The sequence below is a fragment of the Girardinichthys multiradiatus genome, chromosome 10, assembly GCF_021462225.1.
Source record: "Girardinichthys multiradiatus isolate DD_20200921_A chromosome 10, DD_fGirMul_XY1, whole genome shotgun sequence".
Lineage (NCBI taxonomy): Eukaryota > Metazoa > Chordata > Actinopteri > Cyprinodontiformes > Goodeidae > Girardinichthys > Girardinichthys multiradiatus.
The window spans coordinates 33,111,666-33,127,762 of NC_061803.1; the positions used below are offsets into that span (position 1 = coordinate 33,111,666).

General features: G+C 41.0%; 2 protein-coding genes across 3 annotated transcripts in view; one reads left to right on the forward strand and one right to left on the reverse strand.

Moving 5' to 3' along the window:
- The first annotated feature begins 10,950 nt into the window (after window positions 1-10,950).
- Window positions 10,951-11,894, forward strand: atoh1c (atonal bHLH transcription factor 1c). The gene has a single exon (XM_047377193.1). The coding sequence runs from the start codon at window positions 11,275-11,277 to the stop codon at window positions 11,806-11,808; it is 534 nt and encodes a 177-aa protein (XP_047233149.1). The 5' UTR covers window positions 10,951-11,274; the 3' UTR covers window positions 11,809-11,894.
- Window positions 11,895-12,033: 139 nt separating this feature from the next.
- Window positions 12,034-16,097, reverse strand: part of waplb (WAPL cohesin release factor b) — a 34,306-nt gene continuing 30,242 nt past the window's right edge. For both annotated transcript variants that reach the window (XM_047377192.1, XM_047377191.1), the window contains exons 16-20: window positions 15,862-16,038; window positions 15,018-15,231; window positions 14,848-14,936; window positions 14,587-14,682; window positions 12,034-14,150 (exon numbers count right to left, since the gene is read on the reverse strand). In XM_047377192.1, the coding sequence (XP_047233148.1) occupies window positions 14,085-14,150; window positions 14,587-14,682; window positions 14,848-14,936; window positions 15,018-15,231; window positions 15,862-16,038 (642 nt within the window). In that variant the 3' untranslated portion in view covers window positions 12,034-14,084. The remainder of the gene's footprint in view (window positions 14,151-14,586; window positions 14,683-14,847; window positions 14,937-15,017; window positions 15,232-15,861; window positions 16,039-16,097) is intronic.

Here is a 16,097-nt window from a genome sequence, read left to right on the forward strand (position 1 = left end):
AGTTATATTGCTAAAAGACTGTGTGAATGTGTCAGGGAAGAAACCTTCACTAAAACATCACTACAATTCACTAAAATCAGACCTAAGTCACAATCTCAGTATTACTAACATGACTTCCATCAGTTCATCATCTTCCACCTGTCTGGGTTGCAGAGATGATACGTTTGCGCCAGCAACATTCTTTGGCTCCTCCTGGGGTTTCTGAGGTGTTCCTGAATCAGAAGGGACATACAGACCTTCCAGTGAGTTCTGTGTCAGCCACGGGATCTGCTCCCAGTGGGACGAGCCCAAAAGCCTTCCAAAGGGGGGCGTCCTGGAGGCATCCTGATCCCCAAATCAAATCAACTAACCCGCTTTAATGTGGAGAAGCACCAGTTCTCTTTTAAAGTCCTGGGATGATAGAGCTTTCTAAGAAAGCCCATTTCAGCCATTTGTTTCTGATCTCAGTCTTTAGTGCTAATTCATATCTATTGATCATAGATGAAGGTTGCAGCATAAACTCCAACAATCAGTAGGTCCATCTCAGGCTCCAACCTGTCAACACTCGTGGAAAGGACATTGAGATACCTGAACTTCTCCACTTGAGGCAGGGAGTCACTCTGGACCTGAGGGAACCCAATCCTCTCATCCTGGCTGCTTCAAACTCTTCTGTGAACTGCTCCAGGACACATTAAACTTTATCATCTGCAAGAAGCATCAAACCAGACATCCCTCTGTCTACAGCTACATCTTTAGATCCTGTCCAAGAACAACGTAAACAGGATGAGAAAGCACGGGCAGAGTCCAACCTGCTGGATTTGTTGCAGGAATGCAAACACAGCTCCTGCTTTGATAATTCATAAACTGAATGGGCCATGAAGGTAACCTCAGCAACTCATATTATCGTCGTAAAACATGAAGTACAGCTGAAGAAATGTTAAAAAGGAAGTCTGATTGATTCTAAAATGTCAGATCTTTCAGCAGTGCTGTTAAAATGGTTGAAATAAGATGGTTTAGAGATCATTAATTATTTCAGAGTTGAACAAATTGCAGCCGTGTGACTCCTGACAGATGTGAGATGACATCGCTCCCATTTAGGACGGTAACCTCGCTGCCAGTTTGCTGCAGAATTGATTCGAAGATTCCAATCAATACTTTTAAAGCACTAGACGGCTTTTAAAATGTTTGACCTTCCTGAAGAATCTCAGACATGAAAACTCAATTTCTTCTCCAAAGTCACCCCTGATAGCTCAGTTCTATGAAAAGACATCGTTTACCCTTTTCATCAACATGAGGCTTTTAACATTTAATTATTTGTGTCATGCCCACAAACTTTAGTGTTTTATTCTGATTTTATGCGAAAGACCAACACAGAGAAGTGCATAATTAAGGTTTTTACTTTTTTTTCAAATACAAGAAAAGTTTCATGTGCATTTTTTTAACTCTTACATTTTTAAACAGTTTTAATCTTCCTGAGTCAATAGAACTACATATCCCTGCAGTTACAGCTTTTGGTGTGTCTCTATCAGCATTTCACAGAGACTGACGTTTCTGTCAGTTCTTGTATTTAGCTCCATCCGTCTTCCTATCAACTCCACCATGTTCCACGTTAAATTCTGTGTAATCAGGGTGATGTAAAGAAGTTATTATTTTCCACACCTGTCACTTTTGCAGGTAGGCCAAAAAGTTCACTTTTGGTTTCATCTGGCCTTCCTGTTTCTTCTGATTATCTACAACTTGGTTGGAATCCACCTGGGGAATATATGTAGTTTATTGAACATGACTTACAATGAAAAAACCTTGTCTCTATAGGTCTTACAGGTGATAGTAAGCAACAACAACAAAAAACGGCAATGAAGTCAAATTAATTATCTGTAAACTTTTGAGACCAGATTGTCTCAAAGCCCAAATCTACTGAAGGATACAAAAATGTCCCAAAAATGCACTGCACTAGATCTAGCTGCCCAGTTAAATTCAGTATTCGGGGATGGAGGGACTTGGTCAGAGAGGTGACCAAGAACCCAACAGTCACTAATACAGAGCTCTGGTGTTAACCTGTGGAGGTGGGAGAACAATCCATTGCTAACGCGATCCACTGATCAGGCTGATTTAGGGTAGAGTGGACAGATGAACTTGGCAGCTGCATTGAAACACATCTCAGAGATTATTAGGTAAAGAAGCACAAAACTCTGGTCCAATGAAACCAAACTGAAAATCTGTGGCCTGAACTCCAGACATCATATCAGGAGGACGCTCAAGACTATTCATCACATGGCTTACATCATCTTTACTGTAAAGCATAGTGGAGGCAGCATCACACCATAGGGGTGTTTTCCTACTGCAGGAACTGGGTGACTAGTCCACATAGAAGATAAGATGATATCAGCCAAATACAGAGCGACTCTTTGGAAAACCTGCTCCAGACTTCTCTGGAACTTAAACTAATGCTACTAGTTTGTCTTCCAATATGACAACAACCTTAAGCCCACAGCCATGATAATAAATCAGAGGCTTTAGAAATATTGCGTGAATGTCCCTGAGTGGACCAACTAGAGCTCAAACTGAAAGCTAATGGAAAGAGTTGGGCTGTCTACAGACGCTGCTCATCCAACCTGACTGAGCTTGAGAAAAATAGTAGAAAACACCCCAACAACAGGTGTACCAAGCCTGTAGAGACATACCCAAGAAGACTTGAGGTTGTAATTGCTACCAAAGGAGCTTTAACAAAATATGAATCCATAACTGTTAAAACTAATGTAACTATTATTTTGAATGTTTACCTATTTTTTTAAAAACTCAATAAAATAAATCTCTTTCATTGTTATAATGTGACTAAATATAAAGGGTTTAAGTGGTATAAATACTTTTAGAAGGGTGCTTGCAATCTGTTAAAACTTTTCCCTAAAATTCTAAGAAAAGCCTGATTTTCTTCTCTGCTTGTCACCCAGAAACACAAATCCTAAAGGTTTTATTTGAATCCACAAAACTGTTACAGCTGTCTGCCAATCACACAGAGCTCAAAGTCACTGGAGAAAGCAGAGATTTCATTGGAACTGATCCACTTTGTGAAGTAGAACTAACTGTGAGGAAACAGCGACCCCTATTGACCAAGAACTGCCCTTCATCACAGCGCAGAGCTGTAAGTGTGGTTGTGATGCCTTCACTGTCAGCTCCGTCTGTCCCGGTCTCGTGTCCCACTGATCCCAGGTCATTCCTGGGACTTGTTTTCCTTCCTGTTATAATTCTGATGCTGCATGTTTTTCAGCCACTTCCACAGATTTATGTCTTCGTTGTGATTCAGAGCAAAGAGGTTCGGAGCAGAGAGTTGGAGATTTCTGCAAAATTTTAAGACAAAAGCAGAAGTGGTTTGTTTTCCTGAGTTTCATTCATAATGCAGACTGAACACTTTCAGGCATATTCGAAACTTTCCCTGGCATACAGAGATTCCTACCCTACCGAACCACTGAATATTTTAAACGTTTTTTATTTATTTAATGTTGGACTGTCAATATGCTGCAGAACTGGCCCTATACCTGTTGCTAAGCAACCAGGCAGTACAGGCCAGAGAGGAAGATGGTCACTGGAGGGGATTGGTAAAACAAATGGAAACGCCAGGAAAAAACAACACAGAAACTAAAATCTGTTGATTCCCTGAACGCAGCACGCTATTGTTATTGACAAATTTACACAAATAGGAGACATGCATAGGAAGAGATGTTGTTTATATGAAGTACTACAGAGCAAAAACCATACCTAACTATTAGGTTAAATTATTTTATCTGCAAAAATCAAAGTAATCAGATTAGAATCTGTTTTTGTTCTATATTTTTTAAGTTTTTACAGTAGTACAACTCTCTGGACCTCCAGACGGATTTCTTAAAGATGTCACATGCTGACCTCGTTTACCTGATGCAGATAAGTCTTAAATAAAAAATGTTGTTCGGAAAAACAAAACGTTGAAGCAGAAATACACCAAAACCACCTGAAGAAGAAGAGAGAGCTCTCATTTTACAATTTAGCTCCTCGCCCTCGTCCTCTCTCTCCAGACAGTCTTCATAATCTAACCTGATGGTTCTTGCACCTCCTCTGCCTCCTAAAATTGTAATTAATCACACCTCAGTGGTGTTGTAGGTCAGAGGTCAACTTATCAAGGTGAGGAAAACAAGGTAGACCGGATCGTCTGTCATAGACGTCAGTTTAGGGAAGTGGTGGAAAATTCTGAGCAAAGGGAACGAGGGAAGAGGGCAATGAAAATGGATGGATGGATGGATGGATGGTATAATGAAAAGAATACGGCTAAGTTGATGACTAAAATAACAGTCGTATAAAATAGAAAACAAGATTTGAAGGAAAATAAATAATGCAACATTTTATCATAAATATTTAAACAGTGAAAGTCCTTGGGGCCGATAGAAGAGGCTGATATTTTATTAGTGGAATAACATGGCTGATAAACCCCTAGTGGTCCAACACTCACACAAAGACACAGCTGGCATGATCAATAATTGGTGATTGGAGCTGCAGGAGGTGTTGTGAAACCAAACTGTGTGTTTGTGAACAGACACACAATGAGGATCGCTGATGTGAACTGAGATAAAAGAGTGTGTCTAGGCCTTCGTGTGTGTGTTCAGTGGTGTGTCTGGTCATTGTTCTGATTGTGTGGCTGCTGACTTATTGATTGGACCGGTAGTGTGATCTGTGTTTTCTGTTCAATCACAACATCAAAGAACTGGTGCTCCGGCACTCTGCTGCCGTTGGACCGAATGGTGACGACTGTCACCTGGAGTTCCTTCTCTGAGCGCTCTGATTGGTTGATTAACTTTTAAATTAACTTTTTTTTTCTTTCTGCAGCTAAAACCTCCCACTCCTATATACATTCTAGAAAAGGAGCTGTTTTTTGATTTATATTGTTCAGTTAGGTTTTGGCTTCATTTTTTATTTGAAAGTGTCTTTGTTTTAATCCCCTAAATTCTGACAAAAATTTTCTGACAGAATTTTCCAACCATCAAAACAGCCAGTCTATTTTTGATTGAAAGTGATAGAGGAACTTTTTTTGCACACTCAAAAAGAGAACGAACATGGTCCGACTTATCTTATAGTTTTTATCATCCAGCATTTGACATAAACTGGCTTTAGAAGCATGTTGTTTTTTGTTTTTTTGTTGAAGCAATTAAAACATTTACAGGGTTAATTTTGGTCAACTCCTCTTTGCAGAATTGATTTAATTCAACCATAATGGAGGGGTTTTGAGCAGAAAAGACCTGTTTATGGTCAAGCTAAAGTATCTCAATTAGATTTAAGCCTAGACTTTGACTGGACCACTCTAAAACCTTAATTTAGTTTTTTTTAGCCATTGTGAGTTTAACTTGCTGGTGTGTTTTGGATTATTGTTCTGTTGTATAATCCAAGTGTGTCTCCTTCAGGGTTTTCTGCTAAACAGCCAAATTCCCGGTTCCACTAATTACAGCATATCGTCCAGGTGCTGAGACACTGAGCAACCCCTGACCCTTTTACTCTTGTCACCATATTTTACTTTATAGATGATGTTCTTTTCCTGAAATGTTGTTAGTTTTACTTCAGATGTAACAGGACACTCTCTCTTTTGTATCGTTAAATCATGAACATTGCCTCGCCTTCACTGAGGTCAGTTAGGTGTGCAGTGTTTTAGATCGTGTTCTGGATTGTTCTGTGACTTTCTGGATGAGTCGTCGAAGTGCTCACGGAGTAATTTTGGTAGGCTGGCCACTCCAGGGAAGGTTCACCAACGTTCCACGTTTTCTCCATTTCCTGACTGAAATATTTCAGTGATGTTGCTTTTAGACATCTTTTACCCTGCTTCATGTTGTCAGATTGGTACTGTTTAGGTCATTTATCGATTCCAAAGCTCTGGCAATAATCAAGCCTGGGTGTGGCTCACCCTTTGGTTAATTAAAGTAATTTTTTGATTTGACAAGAGAGGCAGTTACTTAAGGTCAGATTGGTTGGAAGAGCTCTTTCCTTTAAAAAATGAAACCATGATTTGAAAACAGCCTTTTGTAAATGCTCAGATTATCTCTATATAATATTAAAATTTATTTGATGATCTGAAACATTTAAGTGTGACGAAAACGCAGTAACAGAAATTAAGTGCAGTGAAGGGCAAACACTTCTACACTGCACTGTTTATTTTAAATTCATTAAAATCCATTTATTTTTTAAGTTACATTTTTAAGTCCTTAACAAGCATAAGAATGAATGTATGCTGACATCTGCTGCGGGTTTGTTTAGATATGGACATTTTAGGTTTGTGTGGCAGGATTAAATGAGAACTGATTATGCATCAGTTTCCTGCAGGGGCGTCCCATTTCTCAGTGGAATATTAGAACCACTTCCTGATTGAAGCACCAAGGGATCATTGGAGGCTGAGGGGTAGGGGTAACCCTGGGAAATGAGAATGGCCTCCTTTAATAAAGAATGTTTCTCCTTCAGCTCGTTAAGGCAAACCCCTCCAGTCAGTTTATACATGTGTAGGCCTTAATCACAGCATGGATCAGATCCTGGTTCACTTTGGATCATGTTTATGTCAGACTGTTTATTGCTGTCGGATTGAGTTATTTATATCGCACCGTTACAATGTTCTACAGCCCAAGTGAGGTTCATCCTGACATTTAAACCAACTGTTCTGTTAGCTGTGTCATTGGTTTATTTATTATTTTTACTTCAATGCATTATTTATTGATGTGATTTCTTTTCAGCATATCATTGATTTTTAAGCTTACTGGCTGTAGATGATTTTAGAGGAAAAAAAGAAAGGAAAGACTCAAAGTCTTTTCGCAGCTCGTCCGTGTGAACCAGACATTAGAAGTGACTCAGAAAGCTCTGCAGCTGGAGAAACTGACAGCACCCCTGAACAACATGGTGCAACCTCTCATTTAAAGCTCATCGTTACCCTGCATCTTCATCTCAAAACCCCTTCAAGATGGGGGATGCAGGAATCCCGGATCTCTTCCAAAAAACTTTGAACGTCGAAAACGTTAGCATAAAGGTTTGTAGAATCTTATTTTTAAGTCATTCCGTTCAGAAATGATTTAAAGATGCTTTTATGAACACAAACACAAGAACATGTTGTTCTGCTGGATGTTCATTCAGCTCAGCTCCTCTCGTTTGTGTGTGAACAGATCTGGAAACTCATCACCGGGAACGGAAAGGGATTGGGACTGGAGTAAAAGCAGCTGAAACATGTTGAAGCAGCAGCAGTTTGGCTGGTGATGTTTCCGCGCTGCCTCAAAGGAGATCAGTTTGATCTGTAGCCCGTGTCAGTCGGCTGGCTGCAACGAGCCGTTTTATTGGGTTTAATAAAGCGAAGCGTGTTACCAGCTGAACAAAACCTCCCCTAACCAACCAATGTGTCGGTTTCATTTCCAAAGCACAGGACCTGTTGTCTCTGAGCAGGAACAAACAGCACCAGAAAAAGATTTACGAAAAATAAAAAAAATAAAAAAACAGTATGGAGAAAAGGTTCAGAAATTCTGCGTTTTTTTGTAGCCCCAAAAAATAAAATGTCCAGAAGTTTGTGGTTCCTTTCCATTTTCCAGGGGATTTAATGAATTTATTCAACAGTTTAAACCTGAGCACAGTGAAGGATGTTAGAACATAATATGAACATGGCTGTAAACAATCTGTGTGGATGGAAATGAGTAAAACCACAAAATGATTCATGAATAAAACAACAGTTTATCTTTAGTAATGTTAACAAAACTTACAGCTCCAAATAAAAGCATTTTAATAAGTGGATAACCAGAACTTATTCCATTTACAGTGAGATTTAGGAGTGTTTTGTTTTCCAACTGCTGGATGAGAGAAAACAGATTTTTTTTTGGATTTCAGAAACAACTTTGACATTTTCATATCTACTGACCAGAACACCTCTGTTCAAAGCTCAGGATATTGTTTTATGATTCAAACCCTGCTTTAATCCATCAGATAAAATAAAACTATTAACTTTATGCTTATATTGTGACAATATCCAAAAATGTTGAAGGCACCGTAAAACTCTGCAGTTTGATACCGATGAATAGTAATGGATAAAAAGTCAAAGATTAAAATCTAAAACATGAACCTTTAAAGATACCATGTGGGGTTTGGCAGGGGGTCATCTGGTATCTGCAGTGGGAGGGTTTGATCTGTGGTTTGTGTCCGCCCGCTGGCTGCAATGAGCCATTTCATTAGGTTTATTAAAGCGGAGCGTGCCAACAACCGTCATCTGAGCCGTAAAGCCAAACCTCCCCACGTGCTCCACATCAGCAGAACAAAAAGAGGCGAACCCCCAGCCTCAGACAGCGAGGATCCGCACGGCCATAAGGAGTCCATTATGCTCCATGTGTATCCCGGCCCGGCACCACACTGTGGTGTCTGTAAAGACCTGGCTCGGCCCGGTAGAGCTCTGGCACAAAGTGCTCAGGACACGCTGCTAAATCCCATTAGTGTCTGTACAGAGAGAGCCAGTTACTGTCAGTCATCATGAAGCCTTCTCCACAGGAAGCTGCAGCACTTTTAATAAACTCTAAAAACAAGATGCACATTTCCAGACTGATGAGCTTTAATGTGTCACAACACTGCAACCTCCCAACTTCATCAGTTGTTTTTGGGTTTTTTTTTAAACTAAACTTCATCTTTTAGTCCAAGCGATGCCAGTGGTACTCCTGCTCCCAACATGACCTGAAACCATTTGATTATTTAGTTCACTGTAACAAACCCTGCAGCTTTCATTGATGTTTCTTTAAATACGGCCGTTATTTCAATCTAAATCCAAACTAATTTGAAATGATAACATTTGTTTCATTTATGTTTACGTATTAGTAGTGGAAATCAGAAATTCACAAACACTATAAAAAACAACCTTTTTTTTCTCACTTTTTTTGGGAAAAACAAAACTGTTTTAATTTGCTAAATGCCAGCATGATGAGAGAAAAATCAATACATTTATCAGTTTATCGACACCGCAAGATTTATTTCCCTTTAAACAATTTATAAACGGCCCAGATAATGTCATGACTTTGTAAGCTACTGGTTAATTGACCCATATATGTATTCTAAGGCAACACCTGAAACACTCAGCTTCTTTGTGAGACATCATGGAAAAATCAAAAGAAATCAGCCAAGATAGCAGAAAGAAATGACCTCCAGAGGTCTGGTTCATCCGTGGGTAAAATTTCCAGATGCCTGAAGATGCCACATTAATCTGTACAAACATCTATGTCTATGTACATTTATAAATAGCCATACCATGCCCCTCAGGACATAACCGTTTGGAAGGAGAAGTCGAAGCAATTGGAATTGTCAATATCCACAATGAAATGAGTCTAACATGGGCTGAAAGGCTTCAGAGAGAAAGAAGCCGTTACATCAGACTCTGATTACTCAAATGTACTCTGAACTCGGTTCTGTAGCGGAATTCGGGGGGACAAATACTCCTGTGGTCTGATGAAACTTTTTTGGCCATATTGAGCATCTTTACATGAAGAAAAAGGTACGAGCTTGAAAGCCCGAGAACAACACCCCAACTGTGTAGTACGATGGTAGCAGCACCATGTTGTTGGATCGTTTTGCTGCAGATGGCATCATGGGGAAAGAACATTATGAGGAAATATTGAAGAAACATTTCGAGACATCAACCAGAAAGTTAAAAGCTCCAAATGGACAATGGTCCTGATCATACAGACAAATAAAAGGTGTGTGTGTGTGTGTGTGTGTGTGTGTGTGTGTGTGTTCCTGTCTTGGCATCACAGTGAGAACCATTTTCCTGATTTCACCATCGAATTGAGGACCGTTTGTACCAAAGTGAGGACATTTTGCTGGTCCTCACGACCTATTTTGCTAACGGTTAGGTTTAGGACTAAGATGTGAATTGAGTTTAGGTTAAGGTTAGGGTTAGGCATGCACTGGTAATGGTTAGGTTTAGGGTTATTGTCAGGGTTAGGGCATAGAAAGGGTTGAAAATGACTGAAAATCAATGGAAGTCAATGGGAGTCAACACATGGTCCTCACTACATATAGCAAAACAAGAGTGTGTGTGTGTGTGTGTGTGTGTGTGTGAGGAAAGCAGCCTAATTCTACCAAATACTGGAGATTTAAACGTCTAAATTAAAAAAATAATAATTATTAGATTTTCAAAAAAGGATTCTCCTAGACATTTAGCAAATATAAATAAGTTTAGGAATCCTAACTGATCAAACAGGAATGTTTTAGTCTGATTTATGGTCAAACTGTGAGAAAAGTAAAACAGCACCCAGTTGGATCTGAAACAAAAGCTGAACTTTTTTTTTCACCTCTGTAACCTAACAGAACTAATCACGGTTACCATCTGCACTCCAGTCATTCACATTAAACCTGGTTCTGGGCAGACAGTTTTAAAAACACAAGTTAAAACCACTTTTGTTGTAAACAATGCAGGAAAAACAACCTGAAAGCAAAACTGGTTTAAAGTTACTAAACTACAAGAATTTTGGAAAGGTCACTGAAATGTTTTATTACCAAAATAAAATACTCTTATTTTCCAAGGATAACAGATTTTCCATTTTAAATGAGAGAAGCATGAAGGCCTTTCCTGCAACGTCACAGCACTTCAGTTCAAGCTTAAGTATTTATTTCTATTTTTGTATTTACAATTTATTTATTTTTATTTCTCTGATTTTATATGCAATGTATCTATTTGGGGGTTTATTCATATTTTTCATTCTGCATTTTTATTTCCAATTCTAAAGGATCATATACATTTATTTATTCAGTGGCTTTATTTACAATTTATTTTCCAAATTCCCACTAAAACATTTTAGATTGTCTTTGATAAGCGATAAGAAATGTCAACATAAAAATAAAGCTCAATCTCATTACTGATACCTTCAGAAAAAAGAGAAGAAGAAGAAGAAAATGCTAGAACCTGCTGCTGTTTATTATGTAGATGAACATGCAAGAACCTAAAGCACAGCAAAACGCCCTCCAAACGAACCGTGCATCATTGGTCCAATAAAACGGGACGTTTTCTGTCCTGCACCATCCTCGGCCTCCACGCATCGGCCCACTGCGATGCACTGACTCGCTTCTAATCCCTTTTTGATGAACTTGGTTAATGGACCTCCTGCAGTGACTTTGGCTCTGTTCATTAGGCAGCACACGACCTTCTCCACGCCCCCGGATCACGCAAGCCGCGTCCCCGTCTCTCAGGTCCATAAATTCCCGTCCCAATGTTGGGAAGTTTGAACTTGTACTTAAGATCCCAGCGCTAACTGGTTCTGGTTCAGAGGAAGAAGAGGAGCCATGCCACCGCGTAAAAGCCTGTTTGCGCCCTTCAACCCGGGAAACCTAGAGGGTGGGGTCGGAAACGTGGCCCCAGTGGATCTCGGCGGGGACATCCACGCCCTGCTGCAGCGGACCCGAGCGCAGGAGCAAGCCGAAGCACCCCGCACCAGAGACGGTCGCGACTTCTGCGAGGCTCCATGCACCATCGTGGAGCTTCGGCTGGGGCCCACCGGGAGCGAGCTGCACTATCTGCAGCCGGACAGGTGCGCACTGGAGAGGGCGCAGAGGCGGCGGCGCCTGGCCGCTAACGCCCGGGAGAGGAGAAGGATGCTCGGGCTGAACGTCGCCTTCGACCGGCTGCGGAGCGTCATTCCGAACCTGGAGAGCGAGAAGAAGCTGTCCAAATCTGAGACTCTGCAGATGGCCCAGATTTACATCAGCACCCTGACTGAGTTGCTGCAGGACGGAGCCGGGGCCTGCGGGTCTCCGGAACCGAACAGAGTCGGACCGGGACCTGATGGTGAGGTCCGGAAAGGGGAGAGGAGCAGATAACCGGGTCATGTGAGAGAAACTGAGAGACACTAAAGACTCAAACTTTTACTGTTTTCTAATGATTGTAAATAAATGTAGCAGTAAGGTTTCTGTCTGAATGCAGTTTTGTTTGTTCAGATCTTTTAAGATGCTTCAGAATTTTTCCTCAAAGTAATCTTGTCTCACACTTGTATCAAAAGAAATGATGACTGATAATTGAGAACAGTGACAAAAGCAGTCCATTAGTTACTGAAAGCAATTTTTATTATTTTAAAATTATGTACATGTAACCAAAGACACAAGTCTGCAAATTGGTACAAAGATCAAGTTTTCCAGCAGAAGCTCTCTGTCCAAAACGAACAACACAACTGGGCGAAAAAAGCTTTAGAAAATGAAAAATAGAGTCCGATTCAGAAAAGTCTAGCATCTAAAATTAAATTGAACCCCCACCCCACCCTTTATACCCCCCTCCCCATCACTCTCCTCCTACGAGGAACTCAATCTATGTACAGGGACTATGTACAGAAAGCTCTTCCATTCATCCTGCAGCCGTCCGGGAATAAAGCTCTGTAAACGTCTGTTTAAAGGAGTGTGAGGGTTGAAATGTGTGGTGACACATGCCTCGAACAAATTAAGAAACCTCTCAAGAACCTGAATTTGGTATCTAAACAACATCGCATCCAGTAGAAAGTTAAACTGGAACACGTAGAACAGCATATTTAAGATGAAAACACGTGTTGCGGGGTTAAAGATAGACAGATTTACCTGAAGTCTTTTAAAAGACCCAACAGTGTTGGTGCCTGTGAAAAGTCTGAATTAGAACATAAATTTATGAATGAAATGTCAAAAATGATCCTTGCCTTGGTGAATCAGAAGCTGATGAGCCAACCAGCTTCTGGGTTCCTGGGAGTTACATTTTTAAAACTGGCTCTTCATTAGCCGACCAAGTCTGAGACACCCAAAAGAACCTAAAAAGAAATGTCCTCCAAGTTTCAGTCCCTCTCCTCATCTTAAATACTGATGATCTCTCTTTAACTTCATTCATATCTTGTGTCCATCTCCAGCCATTTGTTAAGAACCTGCTAGCTTCCACAGGGATAAACAGGACCCAGGATTCTAGTTTTCCTTTGCACCAAAGAAGAAAAGTCACACTTTCACCTCTGGGGCTTGAGGAATGAAGGACAGCACATACATATGACATGTTGGACAGATTCAGGCTCTCAAAAGTTAAAGCAGATATTCTGGGAAATAAAAAAACTTAAGTCATTTAAGGTAAAAGAAGTCAGCATGAGGATCAAAGTGCTGGCTTGAAAAGGCCGTTTGTGCTTCAGCTTATCTTCATCACCCAGACTGGTGAAGAGAAGCTGAATGAGGGCAGATCTTAGATATTCAGTCTGATCCAGACGGATCAGACAGATTGTGAAGGTTCAGACTGATCCTGCAGACCCGGACCGGTCCTGGACTTTTGGAGCCTGTAGACACAAAGCTTTAGAAAAAAACAACAACAACAACAAAAAAACTATCTCAGCTTGTGAGGGAAAGTTTTTTTCAGCCAGAGTTTTCTGCTTCTCAGTTGTGGTTCTCGTACAGCCGGGTTTGGGTTTCTACTACAGCAGACTACAGTTGGCCATTTCCATCAGAAAAAAATCTGATTTAAAAAAGGCAAACAAGAAGAAAAGACATATTGGTTTTAATAACTAAAAGTGAACAGGCCCCACAGCAACATTTCCAGGTGGTCACACTTCTCATCAGTTTTCTCTTCCGACCCGTCTCTGTGGTTTTGACCCAGAAAAGATCAATAGCTTTGATTCCAGAGTATCCTTTCAACACAGCCAAGAGGTGAAAGCAGAAAAAAAGCACAACAAAAGAGAGGGGGTGTGACTTTTAGAGCAAAGCGATCATTTTAGACTTTCATTTTTTAATCATCTCGGGTTGTTTGAAGCTCTGAGGACAGAACGGAGTAAACGGACGCTTCGCTCCAATCTGACATCAATCAATAGAGGGAAAGTCAGACAGGAGCTGAACTGTTAGGAACTTTCAACAAGAAATCCATCGCAAGGCAAACAAAAGTCATCCTGAGGAACCTTAAACTAAACAACTAAAAGCAAACTACTGGTTTAGATTGACACTTCAGATGAGTGGGGTGGAGGGACCAAATCATCCACTGATGATGAGGAAGAACAATGGGAGGCTCCTTTGACTGAGGGAGGAAGCGGCACATGTCCCAGTTGCAGAAAATGGTGTGTGCGTGTGTTAGTGTGTGTAAAGAACAGAGAGTTTGTGTGTAGTAGGCTTCTCTAGCAGTGCTCCAGGTAGTCAATGATCCGGGAGATGGGCTTCTGTCCTGCGGTGCCGACGTCACACTGCAGATGAAGAGCAGAGCTTCATTATTTACAGAGCAAATCCATTCGACATCATCAGTGTTGACCTCATTTATAAATACATTTCATTTTCTTTAACTAAAAGCTAAAAACAATCCACAATAAGTGTACATTTGTATCGGATATCATCACAGTTGTACTGCATGTTGAATAACTGTTCCACCCTGGAACGAGTGAAAAAGATCTGATCATTTTAGTCAGAGGAAGCACAGATAAGCTGTTATATTATCAGGCTGCCGGACAGCTGGGGAGAGCCACACTTGAAACGGATAACAGGAAGGCTGAATGAAGTACAGCGCAGTTCATTTGCTGAATCACTCGTTTGTCATGCTACAGTTAAGGATCTATGCTATGAGGAAAATTCATATGAAGTCTCATTTCTCTTCAGGTAGAGTGGCCTCTAAAAGCTGTGACTCACTGTGAGGTTCATGAAGTTGAGGAACTTCTTCAGCATTTCTGTCATGATGGAGAAATCTCCTTTTGGCAGGTTTTCTCTCACAGTAGTCACATTCATCTGGTGGAAACAAAAACAGACGCAGTGATGGCGACTACACCTCTATAGGATGGATTTTTGTTTTTTTTGTACTCAAAGATGATACATTTTTCAGAGCTCATGTGGCTGCAGATAAGAGCTATCAAAACCTTCTGGTGGTTCTGGGGTAAAATGAATGAGACTCACCGGGCTTCCCTGACACAGGCAACCCAGCAGCACTGCTGTGTACGAGGCCACGATGCTGTCCTCCATGTGCTTCCCTGCGTGCTGCAGAGCTACGAGGAACAAATCGGGACATTTTATTCCTAAAACTCAACTCAGTTTAGTTCACAGATGAAACCCGAGCTCCTCTCTACCTTTGTTTAGGTCCAACTGCTCGTCTTCCTCGTCATTCTTCTCCTTGCCCTCCTCCTGCTTGTCAGAGGCATTGTCATTGGCGACCCATTGGATCTCGCCTCCAGTCTCCTGCCACTCCCCGCTCTTGTCGAGCGCCGGCTTAGGAGCCTCTTTGATGAGGTCATCAGTCTGCGCCTCAGCCAGCACCGCGGCTCGCTCGCGCTGCAAGAATAGCTGAGGGAGATGAGAGACGTTTTGGATTAAAGTTTTTTCTTTTTATGTTGTTACATGAAATGTATACCAATCTGAAACTTTGGCCTCTTCGGAGCAGTATTTGGTTTCCCAACAGTAAATCCAGTTTTCTTTTCTCTGTTCTGAGCTGCTTTGTGCAGAACCCTGACCATATCTTTTCATTTTCAGTCTTTGTTGCCAAAAGTTTCTTCTCTAAAAGAGAAGATTTCTAGCAAATTTAACACCAGATACACCAATATCACACTGTTTGTCCTGTGTTGTCCCCAGGGACAAATGTCTCACAGGGAACACTTGCCTGCATTGGATGTTGATTAAACTGAGAACAGAAGGAAGACCAATAATAAACAAGGCCTTTTCTTAATAATGTTGCTTTCTGGGTCCATTTTGAATCATGCGACTCTGAAAAGCTGTAAATCATCTCAAAGGTTTTCCTTTTTTAAAGGTTTTCCCAAGCTGCAACTAAGTAAACTTGAACTTAACAAAAAACCAAAACATTTATACAAATAAAAAAACTAATGAAGATCTATTAACACACAAGCCTAGTTTAAAAGGTAATCCCTGTAACTGAACCATCTGTTGGCCATCCTGGAAGGTGTGTAATAGAAACTGTACCTGTACGAGAGCAGCGATGGCGCTTAGAGGCCCGCCGCTGCTGCTCAGGTCCTGATGGTGCTCGCTGAGCATTACGGTGGAGTCGCAAGGCCCCTGACCCCCCTCCATCTCCATCTCCATGAGGAAGTATCTGTTCCTGGCACTGTACTCCACCAGGTTGATCAGCAGACCCAGACCCTGGAAGCCCAAAAACACACGCTCCATCATTATTTCATCTTGTGTTCATCTAGGTATTT